Source organism: Myripristis murdjan, chromosome 3, assembly GCF_902150065.1.
Source record: "Myripristis murdjan chromosome 3, fMyrMur1.1, whole genome shotgun sequence".
In the NCBI taxonomy this organism is placed as follows: Eukaryota; Metazoa; Chordata; class Actinopteri; order Holocentriformes; family Holocentridae; genus Myripristis; species Myripristis murdjan.
This window is the reverse complement of record NC_043982.1, coordinates 26,075,758-26,102,086: the sequence shown is the minus strand read 5'-3', so window position 1 is coordinate 26,102,086 and position 26,329 is coordinate 26,075,758. Positions and strand designations below refer to the sequence as shown.

Below are 26,329 nucleotides of genomic sequence, written 5' to 3'. Positions count from 1 at the left end.
GTGCGCGTATATATAGATCTCCATCCATCCATCTGCGCTTTTTGGATACCTGCCTCTCCGGGTGCGCGTCAGCTGGCTGGCCCAGTCCGTCCTCCTCATGTCATCTCCAGTGTGCCAGCACCACTGCGAGCTGCATTTTTATTAGGCCATTTCTATTATTTCAGTTATTTCTGTTAGTTATATTGATGAATCCTGGCTGAATGGCTCCCAGTGTTCGTCTTCCAGCCGAACGCACCGGGAGCGACTGAGCATCCTGCTGCTGCTGCTGCTGCTGATTGGAGCTGCTCTCTCTCTCTGCGTGAATGGATTTATTTGCGTCGGACAAAAGTTGGATTGTGTAAAGAGCCCCTTTCGCCTAGTCGGATCCCTAAAATGGACAGATAAGGAGCGGATTTTGCAGGGGGTTTTTTTCTTTTCTTCTTCTTCCTTTTTTTTTTTTAATCTGAGAGGAATCACCCCGGGAGTGGAAATGCTCAGAGGTGAGTTGTAAAGCTGTCCGAGCATATTATGGTGAGTTCTAGGGTCCGATGTCTTGGGCAAAAACAAAAAAGTACACTAAATAAATTCTAAAATGAATCACTATCAGCCCTCTGATACGCCTATACGGCTGGACACAATCATTTACAATGCACCTCTGTGGCACCTAAATGCACTTTGATGGAAAGAGAATATTTTTTCTCTCAGCAAATAGGAGACACAAGACCACCAGTATTATAACAGTCAAATGCACATATTGTCTACTGATGAGCCTGCTCTTCATTCAGCAGGTAACTGCTGTCCTGTCCCCCTCATCTGTGACACAATTTGCTGATAAAATAAATAAACAATTTGCAAACTGACTCCTCTCTCTCTCTCTCTCTCTCTCTCTCTCTCTCTCTCTCTCTCTCTCTCTCTCTCTCTCTCTCTCTCTTTCTCTCTCTGTCTATCTATCTCTCGTTCACGTATTTTTCCGTCACATCAACTTGCCTGATTGTGTCTTGTCGCGGCAAACCTCTCTGCTTTATCACTGGGGCACATCGCCATCTAACTACGGCTTTCTGCCACTTCATCTCCCTGCAGCTCTGTGTAGACGTCTGAGCACGATGCCACAGGAAACCTTTAAAAAAAAAAAAAAAAGAAAAAGAAAAAGAAAAAAAGGTCTTCATAGCACCAAAATGGTTCTCCTCAAGGCCTAAAGAATAATATTCTGGTTGAAATTTGCCAGGGTGTGCCGCTTGTCTTACTTTAACCTCAGCTACTGCAAATTTGACCCTGAGGGTTTTTTTTTTTTTTTTTATAGGATAGCAAAATCAAGGCAAAACGCAATTGTCTTGAAGAGTAGGCCTCTGTATAGACCATGTAGCATACATAAAAAGCAAGTAAGCTACCACAACTGTGCTCTTTAAGCAGACTGCCTTATGTTGGTGGCTTAACACTTGTAATTTTTTACATCCACTGGCAGAATAAAATCCTGCCATTGGTCGCCAGTCAATCATTCAGTGTATCCATATAAATTAACATTAAATAAATAACTAGGTGTGAATGTTTTGATGGCGATACTTGTCAAGAAACACTGTTACTTTATCTCAGAGTTCAGTGAATAACAGTTTTTCCAGTTTTCTGGTTTTGTTTGGGAGTTTAAAGTGACAAAACAGCGTTTCTACCCACCGCCTGTCTCGCTTCAAAACGAAAAAAAATTAGAAGAAATCTCCACGTTTAAAGGCAAATACTTTCTTTGCTAGTCATTTTATCATTACACCACAGACAGCTGCCAGGAGACTCCCGCCGCTGTCTCGCACGCCATCAGTATCTGGGGCACGCGCTGCAGCTCGCGGCTCCCTTTAAGCTATGAGGCAATCATGAAGTACAGCATGTGGCAACACCTTTACCTGCTGGGGAAAAAAAACATACGGTGCTCCTATTGTGTAGCATACCATTATGTTACAGACACACCAATACTGAATACACTGTTCATTTTTAATCAGTAATAGTGTAGCAAGTAGTCTATTTAGCCAAAATGTTATTCCTCCGCCAACCAATATAGTTCTTTAACAGGAGGTTCTCCATAGCCAAGCCACACGCAAGTAGAGCCAAAAATGGTGATTTCCGGTTGGCAGTTTAATATTTCTGTGAACTTTTATATTTTCACAGGTGTGTGTTTACAGGCTCTATAATAAATTTGTGAATTACCTCTTAAGTGGCAATGTGTGTGCTTTCTCATTTAACCATGGCTTTGTTGCTCATTCTTACTCCTGGCAGTCATAACAGTAATGACCCCAAATGAAAAATCACTTTAATATCTTCATAAATGTTCCTATAGGGACTTGTAATGTTCTCTAGTGTGATACTCAGTAGTTTACAAGGACCTTCTTGTGTTTTATGGAAAGTCTGTTGTTCATACCTCCCAAGGTGTCACTAATATCCTGTAGAGGCTTAAAGAACACTTTGCACTCATATTTCAGTAGTATCCTCTAAAATATGTTGTAGGATTACAATCAGCGTTTTTTGGGACCTGATAATGCAAAATCCCATATTTTATGAGAGGCAAATGTGTGTGTACTGCATGTCAGCCCTTTGTGTTAAATATAACAGATTGGGGAGTCATGCTGTGGACCATGTGACACCCCGGGACACCCTGTCTCTTCCACCCTTTCCTGCCTTTCTCTCTATTCTTAATTTTGTAAATATGTAACAGGAGAAAATACCAAAAATTAAAATGCTATCTATCTATCTAGATAGATAGATAGATAGATAGATAGATAGATAGATAGATATAAAGACATAGTATATCTAGGCGATTTTTGGGGGGCTGTGCGTGGTCAGTTTCAAGAGAAAAAGCAGATTACTGCTTCAACTCGGCTTGTAAGCCGAAGTGAGAAATGATGTAAAAATGAAATGACATGACCTAGAATAGCAGGGTTGAGCCCAGAGCATTTTCCTTCACTTATGAGTGGAAGACGGCTCTTTAAAAAATAAACGTATTGCAGATGAAACTTCACTCAATCACGTAGAAGATACACGTTGCCTTCAAGGGCTGTTGGAAATACTCAGGAAGTCAGGCATGGAGCTGCATATGAACAAAAGTGATAAATACGACCGAGGAAGTGAATTCCTATGAGACTCGATTTGTCAAAATGTGACATTTAGAGGGTGGAGATGATGGAATGCAACCCAACAACAACAACAACAACAAAAGTGGATTCTTGAAAAAGTGATGCATGTTTTTCTTTATGTTTGTTTGGCTTTCTTCATAAAATATTAATATCATTGTTTGTTTCTACTTAGGCTCTAACTGTTTGTCCTTGCCCATTTTTGTTCATAGTCATAAGGGTGTTGAAGAGACAACAGCTGCAAAAGCTATTTAGCTCAGTATTTATTTATATTGCTACAAAAGATGTAACAAATGCCTGCATAAAATATGCAATGACTTTTTGTCTATAAATAAATTAGTTAAAATATAAACTACATGCCTGATACACATTTTCTCCTGTTCATTCTACCACTGCAGAAGAAATAAAGTAAAAATGAAACAACAACCACCCAAATAAATGCCTGTCTCACATGGTCTGTTTTGTGATCATTTTCCAACCAAATGTACTTCAAAAGCACCACGAGTCAAATTTATGACTCTCTGAACCGGCAAATAGAAGCTCACGAGGAGCCCTTGAAGGCAGCATCAGTCTGCTTGACATCTACAAGATTTCTTGCTGTCCGTGATTAGCCTGAGATTTCAATTATGCCAGCCCACATCAGCATCAGCTACAGACAGCTACAGACCACTGTGGGAGGTCTGGACTGTCTGTGAATGTGTCTGTGGTGCTTTATAGCCTCTCGCCCACCTACAACACATCAGTGCATGATTAATGGAGATGGCTGTACTGAGGAGCCTGGGGACTGTGTGTGTGTGTGTGTGTGTGTGTGTGTGTGTGTGTGTGTGTGTGTGTGTGCGCATGTGTGTGTGTGCATGTGTGTGTCTGTGGCTGTCCAGTCGTGCATGCTCACTGGTGTGGTCATAGTGTTGACTACTTATATTGACTGTGCATGCATGTTCCCTGTATAGTAATCTCTCTATCTCCTTCTCTCTTTCTCCCCCTCACACTCTCTTTCTCTCTCTCTCTCTCTCTCTCTCTCTCTCTCTCTCTCTCTCTCTCTCTCTCTCTCTCTCTCTCTCTCTCTCTCTCTCTCTCTTTCTCTTTCTCTCTCTCTCTCTCTCTTCTGCCCCCCACCCCTCTCTCTCACTGGTGCCATTACACACTGTGCCAGGCTTGTGCTCGTTCTCTAATTCGATGTGAGTGGGCCAACCTATTATGAACCCAGTGGGGATCAGGCCTGCAGCGGCTTATCAGAGCAGGACAGTGTCAGGAGCTGTAACGCAGCTCGCTCTCACTGCAGATATCATTGTAATACAACATATTTCACCTATTGTGTGTTGCCCAAATGCCTGTCCGCTCATCAGCGCTGTAATCCTGCCTCTGTTAAAGCTCGTACATGTTTCTGATGCCGCAGCCTGCCGTGTCCAGGCTCCAGGCTTCTGGTTAGAACAATCTTATTTTAAAACCATAAGCCGTGATCCACTGCTGCTACTGTTACTGCTACGACCTCTGCTGCTGCTGTATTACTAATACTAGTACTGCCACTACATCACTACTGCCACAACTGCAAATACTAGGCTACTAATAACGCAAATATCATTATCACCACAGCTTCTCTTATTGGTCAGATAATGCATCGTACTTGTTGCCCTGTCAGCTGACTGCTATAACCACCACTGTTTCCACGAGCTTCTGTACTATCTGTCCAAGTTTACATTAATTTTCTGGTATGGTGAGTGCAATTTGTAACGGCCAGAGGGCTGAAACAGATTGAAATTAAATGCTAAATATTAGGTTGACATTGACATAATTACAAAGCAAATGGTAACACAAAATTTCTGGGAGAGGATAAGAGGAACAAATCTCATGCCCCAAGAGATTTTATACATGTTAACCACTTTTACTTTCCTGTCTTCATATAAAAAATGAAGAATTATCAGTTTTAATACAACATAATGCATTTATTTAAACTAGACATGTGCTGTTGATGAACACAGCAAAGTATATTCCCAGCCTGAATTTTCACCTCGTGTCTCTGTCTCTGTTATGGTTCAGGGGTTTGGACAACCAAACTAGGAGACAGTATTAAATATGACATCAGTCAGTTCTCTTAATACACCCCACAATGCAAAACTTGTAAGACATTCTTTATTGCTTTTGCTCACATTATCATGTTCAACAGCTGATAGTGTTTCTAGAGGAAAAGTCATGGGGTCATCAAAATCAATATGATTCTTCCTCTAGACGTCATGAACAGAAAATGTAGAATAATTCAAATTAAAGGTGTTGTTATATCAACCGGATACACCCATTTCTGTGTCATCCTACTTCAGTGTTGTAATTTGCAAATGTAATTTGCAATTAATAATGTGCTTCCTCATCTGTCAGCGTGCTAATCGTCGCTCAGCCTAAATCATCGTCAGTGACAGGCCACTTTGCCATTTAATCCCCAAAATGCACTAGTCACTAAATATTAGCCACAAGTACATATTTACTACTGAAGCCAATTACTAGTCTCTACATAATTTTGTAAAAAGTGATACAGCTTATAATACTGTTACTATTAAAACGAGAAAAGTGGCTATTAAAACACAAAATATGTATCAAGAAGTTGAATTACAATAGCAAGTTGCAGCTTGCAGAATATTCATTAGTGCCTTCATAATATATAAGCGTTAGTGGCTAATGTTCAGAGTATTTTAGGTAAAAAATAACAAAATTGCCAGCAGTAATAGTCTGCTGTTAGCAGCAGTTAGGCCGTAGGCCTTTTAGGCTACATTTCCATCACCTTGTACAAGAGACACAAGCAGTAACATTGTAGAGTTTCCCCATCAGAAGTCATGTCAGTGTCTGTCAAAAGCACGCTATTATTCAAACAAACTCTTACAGCGGAAATTTTCTTTCCGAATTTTCGATCCAGCATTTTTCATTGCAGGCCTTTCCTTGAAAGTTGATTGTTCACTGGTTTTTCATCTGAACTTTTGCCACATAATCTAAAATATGAACTGTAGCTGGCAGCCTCCTAGCAGTGTTAGCTTCACAGTTGGTGCCAAAAATTTATTCCCACCAGGAGTTTATGAGATCTATGTCTGAAAAATTCAATTTGTACATTGAATGCGGCTGTGCTCTGTCACTACATGTGGTACAACTGAAGAAGAAGATGTTTTAGGTGGTTAGAAAATCCTAGACTTGGTGACAGGACAAACATGATGTCAGTGTTGCGTTCTGGTTGTTGGTTGGTGAGGAAGTATCTTCCCAGGTGAGGTGATAAATGACATGTATAGTTCAATCAGTGACAGGGAGGGAAATGAAACTGATTAAATTGATAAGGCGGGTTATTAAGAGTCACACTACAGCTCTGGACACGATAGTTATTGTTGGACCGGCTGTCATATTAAAGCTTTTTTAGTGAATGGGCAACCAGTGCAATACATTTTCTGACCAATCATAACACTTGTGGGCAGAGCTCACTCAGAAATGCAGTGGTATTCATAATAACACTGCTAAAAACATCATGTTTCTCCTAATGGGGCTTTCACAAAAGACACGGGGTGCCGTGCGCTTGCCGCAACGGTTTGACTAAATTGAATTTTGGGCGTGTTGCACGTGTTTCAGTGACAGCAGCAAAAATCTGTTGTTGCGCGGCACAAGGCACTGGAAATAATGGGTCTCAGGAAGCAGAACTGTTGCTGTGCTACATGAACTCTAGGTCAGTCTCTCTGTACTTTCACTCTTGTCTGTAAGACTCGCTGCACAGGCATTTGTCAAATTTCAGTAATGGATTTTTGTCTCTAAGGGATAGAAAATTTGTTTTTGTTTTTTTTTTTTAATGTATAATACTTAAGTTTTTAAAGATTTTATTTCAAACATAGATAAACTGGGAGAGGTTGTGTTGGATGGTTGCTATTTTGATGGTAAAACTGGCCTGTATAGTAGACCTAGCCATACACCTGTGGATAAAAATACATCTGCCCTTGTTGAGCTCCATGTTTGAAATATCACCTCCAGCAGCAGCTACACCCACCATACAAGGTTCCCCTTTCAATCTTGTCAGTCTGTAACTTTTTACAGCTTCAAGCTCACTCATCACACGCTGCCTGTGCAACATTTTTCCAGCAGTGCCCTTTCACAAATGTGTTATTCATGAGGGCAACTTGCACGCTCTATATTGCCAATATTATAATGATTTCCTCAACCTTTCTCCTCCTGTGGAAACTGTTTGTAAGAGCTGAGCCACCTACTTTTCATTTCCCTGATAGTTCCAACATGCTGTGTCAATCAGGGATTTACTGAAAAACTGCACTTATCTGTGTTTTACTTGCTGTTCATTGAGGTCAGTTGAAGTCCACAGAGTCCAAATGTTTCTTCTGTGGTTATTTTTGAAATTCCTCTGAAAATTTGATGTATTGATAAGCAGAAAAAGGCATAGGTTAAATCAACTGTTAGTGATGTGTAATGTCTTTTTACAGCCTGGATACTCTTCTCTCTGATAGAAGAGGGATTCACTCTGGCACAGAGAATTAAAGGTATGTTGCAAACCTCATGTTTTCTTCATGTTGTTCAGCCCATACAAGTCACTTAGTCTCATCGTAGAGTTAAAATCTTGTTTTGCTTCAAATGAAGTTAAAAAATCTGCCAGTGGGATGTAACAACCCTACTTGTTTCCAATACTAATCAGAATTTTCTTTAATCAAGTATCATTTTCTTGATATTTGCGGGCTGAGCTGCCTTATTCTGCTTCTTCTCAACCTGCACCAAAAGCAAGAGGGATTATCTCATCCTAGTGGCAGATTTGTTTCACTTGTTTGAAGAAAAACAAGATTTTGACCTTGAAGATGACACTATACCACTATACCACTTGTTAAGATTGTGTATATGGTTCCATTCCATTTTTTACTGCATTCTTTCTTATTTAAATTAAGCTTTCCTTTGCTGCTTTCCTCCATCTAATCTCTCTCATTTCTTTCCCCATTTACAATGTTCCTTGCTCTGTTCTTCTGTGCTCCCTCCTGCCCTTCCAATCATTCCCTCATTGATCCCCAGACTCGATAACCCATTCATCTGTTTGTTCTCTGTTTGCTTTCCTGCATCCAGATTCCCCTGGTGATCATGGCAGCCAGAGTCCCAACCAGAATGAGTGCGGCACGTGGGTCCGCAACATCAACGGTGGTGTGTTCACGTCACCAAACTACCCGAGCACTTACCCGCCCAACAAGGAGTGTGTTTACATCCTGGAAGGTAAGATCTGAGTCTGCTGAATGTTGTTAATCAAATTGACATTGTTTTATGTAACCGGCTCTCTGACTCTCTGTTTGCTCTCTGGCTTGGAGGCAGGCAGTCTGACATTTTGTCAAATGAGCCATCCTGAGTTGGTTTCACTGCACAGACGTAGCCCTTTTTGAAGGGATGGTGCACTGTGGGTAGTCCCTGACTGATGGCCTATCGGCAGGGTGTGTCGGATGACTTTTCTATTGGCAGAGACATAAAAGAGATGAACATCTGCTGTAGAATTGAGCCACAGTGGCATTCACATTTTTTATAAATGCCCTTGTTGATGCCTTAGTGTGCATCAGACACATCACACACTGCCAAAAATCTCAATATCTCCCTCTTAGCAAGTAATTTAGTCTGATATTTAGTGTTAAAATACAGCTTTTCTTTGAACAGCTGAAACAATCTGCGGATGAAATAGTCTTATTTGATTCCAGTGCCTTTTCTCTTGTTTCAGGAGTATAAATATGTTGAAACAAGGCATAATAAGGCAGATTAGCTCACTAGGATCAAGAAAATGATACTTGATTAAAATAAATCTGGAAACTGGCTGATTAGAAATGGAAGGGATCGGTTGTCTCACGAAAACAAAAACAAAATTCTAACACTGAATATGAGACTAAATAACTTGTTAAGGGGGAGAATTTTTTTTACAGTGCACCCATCAGCAGTTTGGTGGCCTGCTGCACAGGAAAAACGTGGATAGCCTCACCTTCAGCACCAGTAAGATATGAGAAACATGGAGTGATGGAGTTACTTGATGTATTTTTAAATCGATTACCTGTGCTTTAAATTTTCAACCACACACCTACATGTGAAAGTAATGCCTTTCATCAAACGATCAGAAATGCAGGCAGGATTCCTGCCTGGAGGCTGAGTGGTAGATAGTATAGGTTATATATGGCTTAATAGCTCCCCCTGGGGACAAAAAAAGCCTGGTCTATACCTAACTTGGTGATAATGGGACAGCCTCAACACCGACAGCAACCTAGTGCATCACAGAGGCTCTGAGTAGCAACAAATGGAGGCTATTATTTCCTATTATTTGGTTTTCAATGGCTTTAGTCATATTCATATCCAAGCTTCAGTGCTGAGCCTTTTACTCTGCCTCTCCAGTAGAAAGAGACGCTCTCACTTGTGGCAGAAGTGGTAATCAGATCGCTTTGTAATCAAAATTTGTGGTTAGTGAAGCTCATTGATGGTGTCGTGCCCCCCGGCTCATCAGCCCAACTTATCGTTTGATTATACTCTTTTCTCTGCTCTTTCTGTATCTGTACGAGCACATGTGTGTGTGTGAGTGTGTGAGTGTGAGTGTGTGAGGGAGAGTTACAGACAGGGACTGAGACATAACACACCAGGGGGTTAGCACTCAGACAGGAGGAAGTGCATATGAAGAAGTCGAAGAACGAAGAATCGTTCAGGCAGAGAGAGAAGAGAAGGCTCAAGTTCAAAGACAAGAATAAAGACACAATTCGCAAAGAGGGAAGAGATTCTTCCATTTTAATTTAGTGGACAGTTTTATCCTGTAGCAAGGGCGGAAGTAACTAATTACATATACTGACACTGACATTGAGTTGAGGAGATCTTTCTGAGTAAGCCCATTTTTGACAGAGGAGGAATCTGCCTTTACTTTGCTTGATGCCTTTATTTTGTCATTTCTCATTCTCGTCCTTTTAGAATTACACAGAAAAGATTACTTAGAACATTAACTCTGAAATCTGATGAAGCCCATCACGGCTGAAACGTCATAATCTAATAAATGGAGTTTATTTCTTTACAGAGCGCATGTCGTGCCTCATTTTTTTTCTTCTTTGCAATCGTTTTAAAGGCAGCACCTTGACTCTAGCTGCCCGATCTCATCAATCTGCGTACAAATAGCACTCAGACTTTCAAATTGCTTTAAACTTTCAAAGTGCAGTGTAAAGCCTTCCCATTAAGTTCTGTGGAAAGCAGATGTGTCCAAATACCATGCATCACCTTGAATGGTCATGAAATCACTAGCCAGGCTTCGCAATATTTATTATATAATCTTAGCTCATTAGATAATCCCTAGCTTGTTGGCAATTTGCCAGCTCGTTTGAAAATGTTTACCTCCAAAACTATTTGGTTAAGATTAGGAAAATGTCATGGTTACAGTTAGGAAACGTTACTTAGCAAGGTAATGTTGACAACAAACACCAGTCTTGCTTAGCAGGAGGCCTGAGCTCTGGTGTCTGATGGGAAATTTGTGACCCATCCCCCACCATCCCTCTTTATTACACAGTTTTTGTCAGTCCCTTTATACTACGTCACATTACCAGCAGCTCTTTCACACATTTTTGGTGTGCTACCTCATGCAATGTGAAAGTTGTAATATTTTGTTATTTGTGTACAGATTGAGAAGAAGGCAACTTAGTGTATCCCCCTAAAAACTAAGTCACAAACTCTTACTCTCACTACATTTTAAATCACACTCCTTTTAAGAGATTTTTACAGCAAGACATTTACTGTAAAATATGGCCAAAGTGAGGATACATCTACTTGTGTGGGACATTCTCATTCATTCTCATACACTTTCAACCACTGGGCTGCTCCATGTATCACCCCTCGCCTCTTTCTCTTTTCTCTAAGGGGACACGCTTGGCTTCTCTATGCCAAAGATGATTCAGCAGCCCCCCTTCCTCCACCCCCCAGCCTCTTTACATAGTGTGATGTAGTGATTCATCATCCAGGGCAGGCATCACTGAATTGACCTTGTTGAATATTTTCTGCATATGAAAGAGCTCTGTCCATTCAGAGCATTCAGACCATCATTTACATGACAAGTTAAAATTGTGCACTGCAGTTCATGTTGTTCTGCTCCACTGGCTAAAAGGTAGCGTGTCTTTTGTTGTGCACACATGTATGTCTGTGTGTGTGTGTGTGTGTGTGTGTGTGTGTGTGTGTATGTGTGTGTCTTGCGCATGCATCAGTGTAATGCATGCCTGCATATGTGTACGTATTCATTTGTGTTAATATGCAGAAGAAAATCAGAAGGAGCAAAAGGTTTTAGCACGCATTATGTGCATTCATGCTTTGACAATCTGTGGTTGAAGTGAATGTGCACAGACAACTGCTTTAGTTGCTGTTTGTCAAATCTGGAAAGACCAAATAAAGCATAAAGACAGTCCGTGTAAGCTCAATAGGTTAAACATCCATAGTAACCAAACATTAACCATTATCAATATCATGTAAATATCCTTTGTGCTGTTTTTGGAAGCACTGATGAATAAATGTGGCTGAATAAATGAATAATTGTGAGAGCTGGTACAGTCACTGGGTTTAATATCATGGTACTTTGAATGAAACCTACAGCAGCTCCACAGGGTTTTACATTATGTTCTGGTGTGAAAGAATAGTCATACTCAATACTAAACACAAATATAGTTAGTTACGTGTATAGATGATATATATGAGCTACAGATAAAATCGCCTTCAGCGCACGGAAGCTCAAGATCTAGCAAAGACAACGAAAGCTGAACAGATTTCACCAGTTCTCAGATCTCTGCACAACCTTCCAGTACATTCTCTCTGTATTACTGCTGCTTGTCTATAAATCACTCAGTGGTTTAGGGCCTGAATACATTTCTGATTTATGATATGAGGGCCGTAGGCACCTCAGGCCGACACTGGTCTGCTAAAGTTAAAACTGAATATGTTGGAGCAGCATTCACATTTTCAGCTGCACATCCCAGGACATACCACAAACCTGCCTACTTCTAAATCAAGACTGATGTCTTGCAGTGCCAATCAAATTTTATCCTTTTGCTATTTCATTCTTTTTGTTCTTAATTTCTTGATTTTTATGTCTTACATGTGCCTTATTCACTTTAAATTTTCAAGTAAAATTGTCTTGCCTATTCAATGCCACACCAACACTTAAGCTTTGGTCCAGGGTGTTGGTTTAAGGGCTAAGTTTGTTAGTGTATCCACACTAATGTAAATCACCATTGAGTGACAATGGCCTTGGAGTCATAAAGAACTTTTCTCTGCAGCAGCAATCATCTCCATTATCTAAATTTTGTCTAAAAAGCACATGAAAAGTTGTGAACTAAACTTTTAAGATGCATTTGTCATCCAGATTTTTGTTTGTCCAAAATATGATTTTCCTGAACTTGATTTCATAACCTCCGTCTGTCGGTCTCTCCTCTGCTCATGTTTCCACCCCAAAGCTCTGCCCAGACAGCGGATCCAGCTGTCCTTCGATAAGAACTACTACATTGAGCCGTCCTTTGAGTGCCGCTTTGATCACATTGAGATCCGTGATGGCCCATTCGGGTTCTCGCCGCTCATCGATCGGTTCTGCGGGGGGAAGAACCCTGGCCTGGTCACCTCCACTGGACGCTTCATGTGGATTAAGTTCACCAGCGACGAGGAGCTTGAAGGCCTCGGCTTCCGCATCAAATACACTTTCATCGCAGGTAAAATAACAAGGCTACACCTTACAGCAGAAATGGAAAATAACTGAGTAATTTTGCTCAAGTACTGCACAATTTTGAGGTGCTGTTTACTTAAGTATTTCCACTGAGTAAGATTTTATACCTTCGCTAACATTCACTACATTTCATTAAATTTCAGAGGGCAATAATGTACGTTTTACTGAAAAAATAATGACCAAAAGGCACTGGAAACAAGAAATGCATAACATTTGTGATTTGCTTAACAATCATATAGTGGCTGATCAGCACTGTTGGAGCTAATATTCCTAGATTTCAAGGGTTGGATCAAAGGTTTGTGTAGTGCCGAAGCTCATTTAGTCATGTTTTTAGAAATCTTCCTTACACATAAAGGATCGGTTTGATTTGCAGCAAGATAAAATTCTTGCCATCAGTTTTGAATTTCTCTCCTACTGAAAGCTGCCCGAATGTGAGCTGGCTGGATATCCTCTGATAGCCAGTGAGTCCTCCAGATTTTCAAACATCACAGGCTTCCTACTTTCCCTTTTTCTCTCCCCTCAGCTGACACACGTTCAACATCACAGCCTCTGCAATCCGAAACCAAAATGCCTGGAAATCAGCGTCTCCCATCAGGCGACAGATATTAGCTCCAAACAGAGCCTTTTCTTCTTTATCTCGTCTGCCTTAATGGGATCTTATCTTGTGTTCTCTGCTTACCTGTTTCTGCTGTGCGGATTGAGAGTAATGTGCCTCCCCAATCTTATCGTTTCAGACCCAGATTTCCATCTGCACGTGGGTGGACTGCTAAACCCGATCCCAGGTAAGCTCTTCAATATTTCACCGGTTTGTGTCCGATCCCATTTGAAGAGCCCCTCTGCACTCTGAACCTTACCGGAGGCCATTATACTCTGACATGAATACCGAGCGTGCTAAGCACTGTGACACACACACACTTGTGCATGAAGCAAAGAGGACGAACAGCCACACACATGTACCCATGAAAAGGCACACACAGATATGAACACACCCCTGCTCTTTCATCCGGCTCTCTCCTGCCTATCTTTCTGTCTTTGGTCCTCTGTCTTCTTTTCGGCCTCTGTCCTAATCCTCTCTTCTCACTTCTATTCCACCTCAAATCCTTTACTCCTTCAACTAAAACCATTCATCTGTTCTCTCCCTCTATTTCGCTCTACTTCTCCTCATCCTTGTCTGCTTTCTTTGTTATTCTCTCTTCTTATCCCTTCCTTCCTTCTCTCGAATCCCCTATTCTCCTCTCCTTCTTTCCGTCACTGTCTTCTTCCTCATTCCCTCTCTCTATTCTCCCTCTTCCTCTCCTCAGACTGTCAATTTGAAATTGGTGGATGGGACGGGGTGATTCGCTCCAGCCAGGTGGAGGAGGAGGAGAAGGTGAAGCCTGGTGACGCTCTGGACTGTATCTGGACAATCAGGGCTCCTCCGCAGTCCAAGGTCAGTGCAGCTGAGCATATGATTCACCAGGCACAGAGGCATGCCATCCTCCTCATCTATTTCAGAATGCATCACAGTCTTTCATCATTGCTGTAGTGGGTTCAGGTTGCTTTTCTGACTGTAAAATACCAGACAAATGCACCTTATTGACTGCATAACACTTGCTTCAAAACATAAAGAAAATGCTCTGGCTGTTGTGTGGACCAAGCAGTTTCAAACGGTTGTGTCTTTTGTTAAGAGAAGAAATTAGTCACTTGATTTTCTTTACCCTGATACAATTTCACTCCCATTTTGTTATTGTTTTGACATTAAAATGTGCTGCTGCATGTCTGTCTCGGTTCATTTGCTGCATTCGCACCACAGCTCAAAGACTATTTTCACATCACAATTTGATTTTTTCTCTCTCAGATCTAATCTAATCTTTTTGCCTTGACTGTTCACATTAATCTTTGTAGGCGAACCATATCTGACATTGAACATCTCTGCCATGACCCCTCATGCACAGATTTTCAACAAGCATGCATGCTGAACAAAAAAACTTATTTGAATGACAGTCCATAATGACAAAGAATGAAATAGTGGTGCAAGCATTCATTTCTCAAATTGTTTGCTGCAGAGGTCGGGTGGCAGTTTTCCAGCTGTTTAGGCTGAGGGCAAGAAGGCAAAAAAGGGCTTGACATTGTTGCGTCTGCACAGTGAAAACGTACCACATGACTTCTGATCTGACTGATGATGTGTCTGATTCCTAATATCCAGTCTCCAGTGTCTGCACTGAGACACGATTGCAGTGCAGTCACACCATATACACGTCACATCCTCTGCACACCAGTGTGTGGGTCTTTGTAAAGATGTTGGCTGTTCATATTTCCATATATTTCTACCTGCATCTTTGTTGGATGTGGATTCAAGACATATCTGCATTTACACTTTTGTTCAGCGTGGTCCCATTGTATCCCTAACCACCTCTGGAAGTGGTTTGGGCAATCGGATCACAATCCTTCCTGAATGTGTCTTGGGTGCATTTAAATCCGTATTTTTATGTGGTCAAATGCTTTTCTGTTGCTATCTGATGACCCGAGATGCATACTAGCACTAGGTGTAAAGGGTTCAATTTGTCCCAATTCAGATTTTTTACCGCACATGATGCAGGCCTGCTTTTTTCCGTGTGTTGGAAAAAATGCAAAAATCTGCATGCAGTCTCATTTATTAAATTCAGGTCTGGACCACATAAAGATGTGATGCAAAACCACAATCTGAGGCATACGACCTGCATGTGCCTTGGATTTGAATGATCAGTGAATGAATTGGAATTAGTCAGTGTTTCCATGACAATACGAAAAGCTCATGTCATTCAGCTGTGCCAGGTTGGCTGAGACAGTGTTAGCATGGAATACAACACAATGGAAAGGAGGACAAATAACGACTTAATTGGTGTTTGCAGAGACTCCTCAGTTCAGACAGAGTTTGATGAAGATGTAGTCATGTTGGTATGATATGGCTTACATCCCAGAACAGGAATGAAACCTTTTCCATAAAAATCAGATATGAAGAGTGATATCGAATTAAACCCTTGGTGCCATCACTCTGTCCAGCTTGTCCTCCATTTGCTGTCGATGGAGTGATTCTAGGGTTTGACTGATTATCATTGAAAGAATATTCAGCGTAGGTTGTTGACAATTCAGATAGATATATTAAAAAAAAAAAAAAACACACTCACATTTGATGAAATTGTCTGGAATATGACAACAAAGTCCCAAATTTATTTCCTCTGCAGTCCCGGTTGTTCCTGGCAAGATGATGACAGGCTTCACAAGAGGAAAAAAAAGTGCAATAAAATAAATTATAAGAGCACCCCAAATAGTCAAATACACCCTTCGAAAGTGCATCTAACAAGTAGCATCATGCAAATTCTGTGACTGATGGAAAAGAGTAGCTCTCATAATTCAAGTATTTATATGGAGATAGATTGTAGGAATCTGTCCTTGATTTTTTTCTCTTAAAAACCAGGGGAGATTCTGCACATTTATTATTGTAAGAGGCAGCTTATTCCACCGCATGGCCCCTGCATAAATAAAAGAAACCTGTCCTAGCTGTGACTTGAACCTATAAAGATTAAAGAGAGCTGCACTTTATCTAGTGTTGTGGCCATCCACCTCTCCCACCCAAAATGATTAATCAGCAGCTCCACTATTTATGATCTCATGCACCATATTAAGTTGTATTTAACATTTTCTGACCACAGCTGGTTACCCACACTCAGCTTACCCACCTGATTTTAGATATAAAACCAGCCTGATGTATTTATTTTGGGATACATGGAGTTTCTGTTTCATGGTTTTCTCCAGGCTTTTCACTGTTTATTCAGGCTTTACTGAAAGTGACATGTCACTAAACTGGACGCCAACACTTTCAGACATTCCCCACTACCTTTCTGGTATTTCTGGCATCTACCTTTCTGGTAAAATTGTTAGCTGTTTGCCAGGCCACAAACCTTCAAGTTCTTGCTACAAGCACTACAAGGACACAGCCAGGACAGCTCAGAAATAATAAATTGCTCTCCCATTTCTTATATCTGACTCAGCTTTTGAACCAAACATGAGAGATCTTCTCTGTCTTTACATATGTGGTTACTTGTTTGCATTAACAGACACGGCATGACACCAGTATTTTTTTATTTGATGGTGTATCTAGAACATGAGTGAAGGCTTTGTCCAGAGACTGGCCATACGCAAGTCTGTCCTTACTGTTAACTTTACCATGACAGTAAATATGAAAACAAGCAAGCAAATACATAAATCACTAGCCTAGAAAGCGAGCAAATAGGTCAGTACATTACATAAATAGATAGATAGATAAATCAATAAGGAATAAACAGAAAGGTGCAGTATTTCCAGTTACCTTTATACAACATCTAGTTCAGGTCAAGCCAGCGGTGATTCACACTGTAACAAACATACTGCAATAGATATGGACACAAAAGATGGACACGTCTCCAAAAACAATATTTGAGTTAAATGATGAATGGATCTCAGGAAAGGACAACAGCATATTTTGGTGCAAACCTCCAGGCGAGCTACCTTCCGTTGGGAAATTGTTTTTGTGTTGATTATAGCAACAATTCAGTCACTTGAATTTTGACAGAACAATTGTGTAGATGAAGCTGAATAAATGATTAAATAAATTCTTCTTTATTAGCGTTAAATGTTAAATGCCTGTAGAGTTGTTGTATACATGCAATAAACCACTCATGGTCGTGCTGTTATACTGTACATGAGCACTCAAGTGTGGTATTACATAAATGTACCTGGTCATGGTCTGCCTGATCTGTGCTCTATAATTAGCTTGGCATTTCAACTCCATTTTATTTCAACATGACTTTTTAACCATCCATTCACAGCATGACGTATCATCTGTCAGGTCTGCAGACACATGTCAGATTTAGCTTTCACTGAAATCCAGTGAGCCACACAACATCCTCCACTGGTCAAGCTTGTATTGTGACTGTAATTCTAAATAATCTGAACACAATCCAGCCTCCATCTGAGCCCGAGCAATGTAAACAGAGAGGCAGTACGAAACATGGGGTTTCATTTGTAAAATGCAGACCTAGGACATTCAAAAGTATATTTTCAGGCTGAGTTTGAATGCCTGTATAAACGCATTCAAAATCCCATTGAAATAAGTCTAACCAGAAACTGGGGCTGGCCTTGTTTCTCTGCTGCCCTGTTTCTATCTCATGGCCAAATGAGTCATCAGCATGCACCTATGCTACACTACACACAACACACACACACATTCACACACATGCATGCACACAGAAATTCATGCACATCTACCCAAGTTTATTTGAGCAGAGGGACACACATATAGTCACAAGGCACAAATTCAGTCATGTAAGTACTTACTCATACACAATTATATACTCATATGTATACAAACAGTTAAAGCATGCATACAAATGTAAATATGCATGCATGACTTGCGTGCACGCACACACACACACACACACACACACACACACACTCACACGCTGATTAGCCGCAGGGGCCGTGGCAATCAGAGAGCTGTTTCTCGCTGCTGTTTGTGCAGCAGTGAGGAGGATCTGAATTTAGCTGCAGCACAGCGTTGCCTCGGCAGGTATTAACCCAATGAAGCAGAAAGTGCAGAGCAGCACACTCAGCAGCAGGATAAAAGCAGATAGTTAACTGTTGCATTGTTACAGGTGCCTGTGTGCTATATATGCTGCACTTTCCTCTCAGTTTGGCTCTTTATTTCATCCTCATGAACCCCCAAAGCCACACATTCACACAAGTTTACACAGACGTTTGATTTTCTCATTGCAGTGAAAGGTTAATTTCAGGATTTAACTGGGTTTCATGGGGAGCTGTTAAAGAGTCAGATCTGTTTGATCGTTATGGTGAATTCAGTGTGATTTCTGCAAATCAGTGTTTCCTCATGCACCAAAGTCAACCCAAAGATCTTCTTTACAACCAGCTGCAGTAGATAATTTTCAGTACATTAGTGCTGCACTCTGAAGCAACTGAAGTTATATTAATTTGGGGGTGGGGGGTGGGGGGGTTGTCCCAGCATGCATTTGATAGTGGTGGAAGGTAGGGAAGCAGCCTAAGCAGATCGCTGCTCCAACACAGATGTGCAAACAGTTGCATTAACATAACACAACCATTTGAAGTTTGTCTGTTCTCTTTATTTCTATTCTATTCTGTTGTGCTGTGTTCTGTGCCTGTGGTTTTCAAGGTGGCGTCCAGGGATCTCCAGGGGTCCTTAAGGGGCCCCCAGGGTTCAGTTAGCACAAAGGGGAATAGAATGAGTGACTATGTTTTAATCTCAGCATTTGAAATCTATGCCTTTTAGTCAATGTTCATATATGATGTTTAAATAATTTAATACTTCAAACCAAAATGTCTTCATATTGGGGTCCTTAAGCTGCGTTCTGCAGCTTAATGACAGACAAGTTGGCGGTCTGTAAAGTTTGAAAACCTGTTCTATGCAATTTTGTTCCCCTCTATTCTATTCTATTCTATTCTATTTTACTCTTTAAATGTGACTCTACTATGTACCTGCAGAGTCACCTGCTTTCCTCATGGTAATACCTTTGAATTTCACGTATTTCCCTACACAATAACAGCTAGGATAACTACATAATAAAAACTTCATTATTTGTGAACAGAGATTGCTGTGAGCTGAACTGATGTAGTTTTGTGTTTGTGAGTTCCCACACCAACCTGTTTGCTGTAATCCTGCAGATCTACCTGCGCTTCCTGGAGTACCAGATGGAGCACTCCAACGAATGCAAGAAGAACTTTGTGGCTGTGTACGACGGCAGCAGCGCCATTGAGAACCTCAAGGCCAAGTTCTGCAGCACCGTAGCCAATGATGTGATGCTGGACAACGGCGTGGGTGTTGTGCGTATGTGGGCTGACGAGAAGAGCAGGCTCAGCCGCTTCCGCATGCTCTTCACCTCGTTCGTCGACCGTGAGTGCCAGTCTACCTTAAGGCTGAATTCCTGCGTAATAGTTTTAATCCTAGATCATATTTTCCCATCTTGTTCCAATATATTGATCAAAGACTATTCTCCATTCACTGCTTTGCAGTTCAACAGTGTAATGAGGCAGTGAATGGGGCTCAATTTCTTGTGTGCTGCTGCAGTTTAGCAAAAGGAGCAAAGGTTTCAGGTTATGGATAAAGTGACAAATACAGATACCAGTCTAATTTCAGAATTAATGTCAACATGCAAAAAAGACATTAGGTGCCTTTGTAGTTGATTTTTGGAATTTGGCCCTAATGGAATGCACTGGAGAGCGACACACTCAGTCAAGCAATACATAAGGTGATATATGGAGCATTTGGTCAGACTTTATCAATATGATGACTCAAGATGGGAAAATAGGGTTTAAATGGAAAATGGACCGAGTTGAACATATTCAAAAACAACCAAGAATTGTGGTGAAGCTGAGGTTCATGTGGGTGCAGAACATAGTTGTATCAGTTTTAAATTGAAACATGTTGATTCATGTGAAATTGCACATACAGGAAGCCATAGTATCTTAAAAGCCTTAAGCCTTAATAGCTTTAAGGGAAATGCATATGATTCAAATTTGAATATTGTTGACTTTTCAAAAGTTTCCCAGTTATGCCAATCCGAATGACACAAAAAACCTGAATGGAAATAGGGCCAGGGCCTCTCCCCTCACATTTATGATCTCACTATTAACACACGTAATCATACAGTAAAAGGAAGTTCATTTGGTGCTTTGATCTCCATAATTTACCAACCACTTTATTATCCAAACCCACACAGAAACACACACATACACACGCAAATATGCACACACATTCAATTCATGAGGTCCAACATTGTGTCAACGTCTCCAGTCACTAACGGACAATAAGTGTCATTTCAGAAAAGAAAGCTAATAACACTGCGCCATGTTCAAAGCACAGATATGAGAAGTCCAATTATCTGCTCAAGCATTTTCTACATTCCTGAAAATATCAAGTAAGTTCTTGATATGCATGTCACAGCATCACACCGTGCCCATTACAGGTCATTTACCACAGGGAAATAGGAATTTACCAGTCCATTTTGAAGAGAAGAAAAGCTGACAAGGGTTCATGGATCTATACTGGCAAGTAATTATCCATAAAGCTTCATCGTTTTTGAAGGACAAGCAATAGTCAAGCAGATGCTGTTACAGGTTGCACGTAAAGTAGCAGGAATTGCCATGCAGGAAACAGTTGTTCTGTTAGCACACTGTAATATTTTCATTAAATGCCTGAATAGCCTGAGATATTAATTGCCGCTTTCTCCTGAACCCTGGGTGAATGCTAATGTTGTTTTTCCTCAGCAAACCCATAACCACTGCAGTCAGGACTTAATGGCCTTTTAAATTCAGCAAGGGTGTGTTTTTTTTTCCTGAGAGCCCTTAAGACCATTTGGATCTCATTAATTCTGATCACACAGTTCATCTCAGAGAAGTCTTAAGTCCCTTAAATAACTCCCAAACTTTATTTGGTTGGAGTCAGCGACTGCCTCGAAGTTTACTTGGAGGTCAGAGGGAGCCATTAATCTTTGTCACTCAGAGAACGAGAAGAGTTTGCCTCTCTCGCTCCATCATCCTTAATGTGTACTAATCTTCTGACAGAGAGCCGTTGACACATAAACCAGACATACTAAGGCTTTAATAAATGTGCGTGCGCGCGCACACACACACACACACACACACACACACACACACACACACACACACACACACACACACACGCCATAAAGAGTGCAGCCTTCAACACAGTGGATGCTGGAGCAGGAGGAAGCTGCTCTGTTTCATAATGATAACAGCATGTCTGCATGGTAAAGACTGTGTGAGAGACAAATTGAGGTGGAAAATGTTTGTCACCAGGGAATACGGAAGGACGACGAAAATTATCCTGAGAAATTCCAACTTCTCAAAATTAAAAATGCTGTGGCTCCTTAAGTCAGATTTCCAAGGAGGAAACTCAGACAGCTGGAGGTTTCCTACATGCAATTATCTGACATCATCCCATGTCAGCATGTCAGAAAATATTGTCAAAGCTACACATTACCTAATAGTAGCTAGTACTACCTAGTAGTAGTCTCATGCATGTTCTGTCAAGTTCTGTTTCATACAGTCATACTATGTAAGCGAGCAGCACCACATTGCTCAGTTTTAGGAAAGCTTCATGAATTTGAGCAGGTATGGCAGGTACACAGTGTCTCCGCCCTTTTCTTAGCAACTATTTCCCCAGATCATTCCAGATTTAACATTTCTTAAACAAAATAATTACATGCATAAGAGTAGGACTACTTCACGCTGGCCAATGAAAATCTCACAGCGTTTCATTTTACTGAACTTCCAAGTTTCCTCTTGTACCAAGGCAGGGCCGTTACTGCAGCTTCTGTCCACTCCCAGTCTTCAGACCCAACCTCTGCCCCATCCTCTGGACCACCCAGCCACTCCTAGCTCTGCTCCCCACCTCATTTCACCCCATTTCAACCGGTTTCACCCCATTGCATTTGCTCCAGCCCCATGTCTTCCATCCAATCCCAGCCATCTAGCTCTGGCTTCTCTCTAGCAGTACATTCATCTCCTGAGCCCAGCAGCCAGCATCAATTAGCAGTCCTCTCTGTCTCTGCCGCCTCAGCCCTCAAACGCTAACAGTCAGTTTAATGTGCAGAGCCTCACGGTGCCGGCCTGACCATCTGCACCCTGTGATGCCCTGAAGTCATTTACAGCTCTCCTCAATCCCCATTTTCCTGATTCTTGCTTTCATCCCACCATCCACTCCTCCTCTTGTTCCCTTTTTGCTCTCTTGCTTCGACACCTAACACCCCTCCCACACACACACATGCACACACACACACACACACACACACTTCCCACCACCACCACGCCTCCTCCTTCTTCAAGATGATGTATGGCCTTCTGTGCATCATCTCCATTAGACCTCTAGCGAGTCTAATGGAGATGATAAATAATCTCACCTGAAATCCAATATTATATGCCTTTACATACCTAAACCTGTTCCTACATTGCACCTTACTAATTTATTGAATGCAATGCAAATTGAATGCAATTATAGCCTCAGGTCCTTGAGTTCAGCCACCCTTTACTTAGCTCTCTTAGACAGCTGTTTTTCTGTTGTTGTTGTTGTTGTTGTTGTTTCTAAATTCCATTATCTCTGCTTTCTTTTTTCCCATCAGCCCCCTGTTCAGGCAGCACATTTTTCTGCCACAGTAACATGTGCATTAACAATTCCCTGGTGTGTAATGGCGTTCAAAACTGTGTCTATCCCTGGGATGAGAACCATTGTAAAGGTGAGAACAAGGTCAAACTAATGCTTTTTGCCAATTATGACCCAGTGAGATAAAAAGGTATATTGGGAGGAGGTATTGTTTTCCCTTTTTACATCATTTCCTCTTTTCTCCTTTCCCCTTTTCTCCCTGCTCCCCTCTTTTTTATTTCTTGTCTTCTCTGTCTTCCTCTGACCTGTTCTGTCCTTTTTTCCACTGCTACTTTTCTTCTCCTCCTCTCCCCTTTTCTCCTCTCCAGAAAAGCGATCAAAGGGTCTCTTTCATCAGATCACTAAGACTCATGGCACGGTCATCGGTGTCTCCTCAGGCATTGTCCTGGTTCTTCTCATCATTTCCATCCTGGTTCAGATGAAGCAACCAAGGAAAAAGGTAACCTGTCCTGCATGGTTTACTATTTTTTTCCCCCCTAAACAGGACTTACAGTTCCCACAATTTGGGCACCTCCTTGCAAGAAAATAGAGCCCACTGGCAGTCATTGCATGTGAACTGGTCACAGGAGCCAGTAAAACATAGAATGGCTGTATTTCTGTACTGACTGGAATGACTGGAATGATGGCTCTAAAAATAACCCTTGCTCTGAGGGACTAACACCAAAACCTGATGTTTACCATCAAAGTTTTAGATTGCTGAAACATTTTCTGCTGTCATACTACCTGTGGAAATATCAGGACATTATGTCATGTCATCTGTATTTTGCCAGTTATCCACAAGAATAAAAAAAAAACACTAAACAACAAAATGGGCAATGAAATGAAAGATGCATCACTGATAGCTGCTTTTACTCAGTGTTGAGGTATAAGTGAGCTGAGTGGATGCTTTGATGCAAAACACTTCTATGAGCTATAATGAAACTCAATCACTCACAGGATCACGGTGGGCCATATGTGCACTCCATTTGTGCATGCAGGCTTGTTGCTTCGCGTATGGCAGCAAGGGCAGAGCAAAGCGATTAAAAGGAGTGTGGGCAGCAGCTCTAATAGCTGTAGTAGTGGTAGTAGTACTGGCTAGTAAACAAAATATGTAACAGTAGCTGTGAAAACAAACACTAAATTAATTATTGGCTTCATCAAAACCAAAGTTAAAAATCGTCTTTGTATGTCACCATGATTCACCTAGAATATGAGCCATCGGATCAGGTCAGCAAAATTAGCATGTGCTGGTTATAGAGAGTGCCCAATCATTTGGTACACATGCGCAGGTGTTCAGCTATGTTATCAGTTCTCTGTTCAGTTAGGTTTTTATGCTTCTGATGCTGATGCCTCTGACAATTTCATTGACAATTGTATTGCACTGGAGGTTCTAGCAGAACTTTGTGCCTCATGATCCACCTTCAAGTGCATATATCTGCCAACATCACTAGTCAGGGGTCCCTTGATGTGTGCCTTGACTTGCCTTACAATGAACAGAGAGGCTGCATTTTATTTCACTTTTCAGAACATGATTGCATGGTTTAACAGCTCACTTATCTCTGACCATACCCTCATAGGTGATTTTTAATCTCAGCATAGTACCTTTTATCATAACATCTTTACATCAGTGAGAAAACTAGTGACTTGCACACCAATGAAGTGCATTTGTTTGTGTTCTTCCCGTTACTGTCAAGGTGGTGGCTCGCCGGCCAGGCGTCTTCAACAAGGCAGGCTTCCAGGAAGTCTTCGACCCACCACACTATGAGCTGTTTTCCCTGCGTGACAAGGAGATGTCCTCAGACCTGGCCGACCTGTCCGAGGAGCTGGACAGTTTCCACAAGCTGCGGCGCTCCTCTACCATGTCCCGCTGTGTGCATGAGCATCACTGTGGCTCGCAGGCCTCAGTAGCAACAGGCGGCGGCAGCATGAAGCACAGCCGCACCACACTGAGCTCCATGGAGCTGTCCTACCATAACGACTTCTCCAAGCCACCACCCATGAAGACATTCAACTCGACGTCCACCTACAAGAAGGGCTGCTACGGCTACAAGCAGCACTCACAGACTCATGACTGCGACCAACAGCAGGTCATTGAGGACCGCGTCATGGAGGAAATCCCCTGTGAGATCTATGTGCGTGGAGGAGCAGCAGGGGGAACAGCAGCTGCCAGTGCAGCAGCCATGGGAGGAGGTGGAGGAGGGATAGCAGGAGGGATGGCAGGGGGAGGGGTTGGGATAGCAGGAGGGGTTGGGATGGGAGGAGGAGTTGGGATGGCCGGAGGAGTCACAATGGGAGGAGCAAGTGGCATTGCTGGAGGCATTGGAGGCGGGATGGCCGGAGGCTGCGGGACCCTCAGTGTCCGTGGCAACAGTGCTCGCAACAACGCCGCCATAGTTGATCCACAGCAGCGGTCCATGTCCATGGACTTCTAGACAGACAGGAGAGAAGAGAAGTTGAGCAGGGGAGAGGGAGAGCAACACAAACCGACCTATTTCACTCATCGAGTAGAAAAGAGCAAACAATAGAAAAAAAGACAGAAAAACCAAAAGGAAAGGCCAGGAAAGTTGTAGTGGTCTTGACTTGACTGCCTCTCTCCTCCCTTCTCACCTCACTCTCAGCCCAGTGTAGTGGGAAACAACTCAAGGATTTTCCTCCAAAAGTCCCTTCTGGAGGTTGGGAAATTTGGGAGACAAAACCAGAAGAGCAAAGGAAAGAGAAGAAGTGACATATCATCCTTCAGGATGCAGAAGGAAGGCAGGGCGAAGACAGATCTCATCTCTCCTCCAGGCTCGTTCTCATTTAATCTCCGTCCTTTCAGTAGTCACGTAGAAGGAGAAGGCATGCAGACCCAGACTCTGTTTGGACTTCACACACATGCAGGGAGAGGAAAAGACTGAGCGACGTCCTCGACTGATTTTACATTTATTCACCTGCCATGCACAGATAATATATGATGTGTCTTCTAATAATTTATTTTAGTCATTATTTTTGTCAGTGTACTGTACTGTTAAAACCAGTATATATCCAGCCTCATGATGTTGCTTGGCTTTTAACTCTTTAAACTTTTCAGCTGTTGGTTGGATGATTTGATGAAGATGATCTTTCCATGACCTGCAATTATGATGATGATGATGATGATGATGATGATGATGATGATGATGATGATGATGGTGGTGGTGGTGGTGGTGGTTGTGGCAGTGTGATAGTGATGTAATGTTGAGGCAGTTGTCATGGTTATCACAAATGAACACAGATGGTCTCAGCTGTAAGCAGTTTTTCTTCAGGAGGTGCATACAAAGAGACAGTCTTATTTTGATAAGAAATAAAGAAAAAAATTGTGGTGTG

The 26,329-nt window shown here is 41.7% G+C and overlaps 1 protein-coding gene across 1 annotated transcript; it reads left to right on the top strand.

Annotated features, from left to right (window-relative positions):
• On the top strand, nucleotides 1-26,329 carry neto2a (neuropilin (NRP) and tolloid (TLL)-like 2a). The gene is made up of 10 exons (XM_030048742.1): nucleotides 1-479; nucleotides 7,541-7,597; nucleotides 8,166-8,309; nucleotides 12,533-12,781; nucleotides 13,530-13,577; nucleotides 14,097-14,224; nucleotides 19,489-19,717; nucleotides 22,965-23,078; nucleotides 23,314-23,444; nucleotides 24,679-26,329. The coding sequence occupies exons 1-10, from the start codon at nucleotides 470-472 to the stop codon at nucleotides 25,414-25,416; spliced, it is 1,848 nt and encodes a 615-aa protein (XP_029904602.1). The 5' UTR covers nucleotides 1-469; the 3' UTR covers nucleotides 25,417-26,329.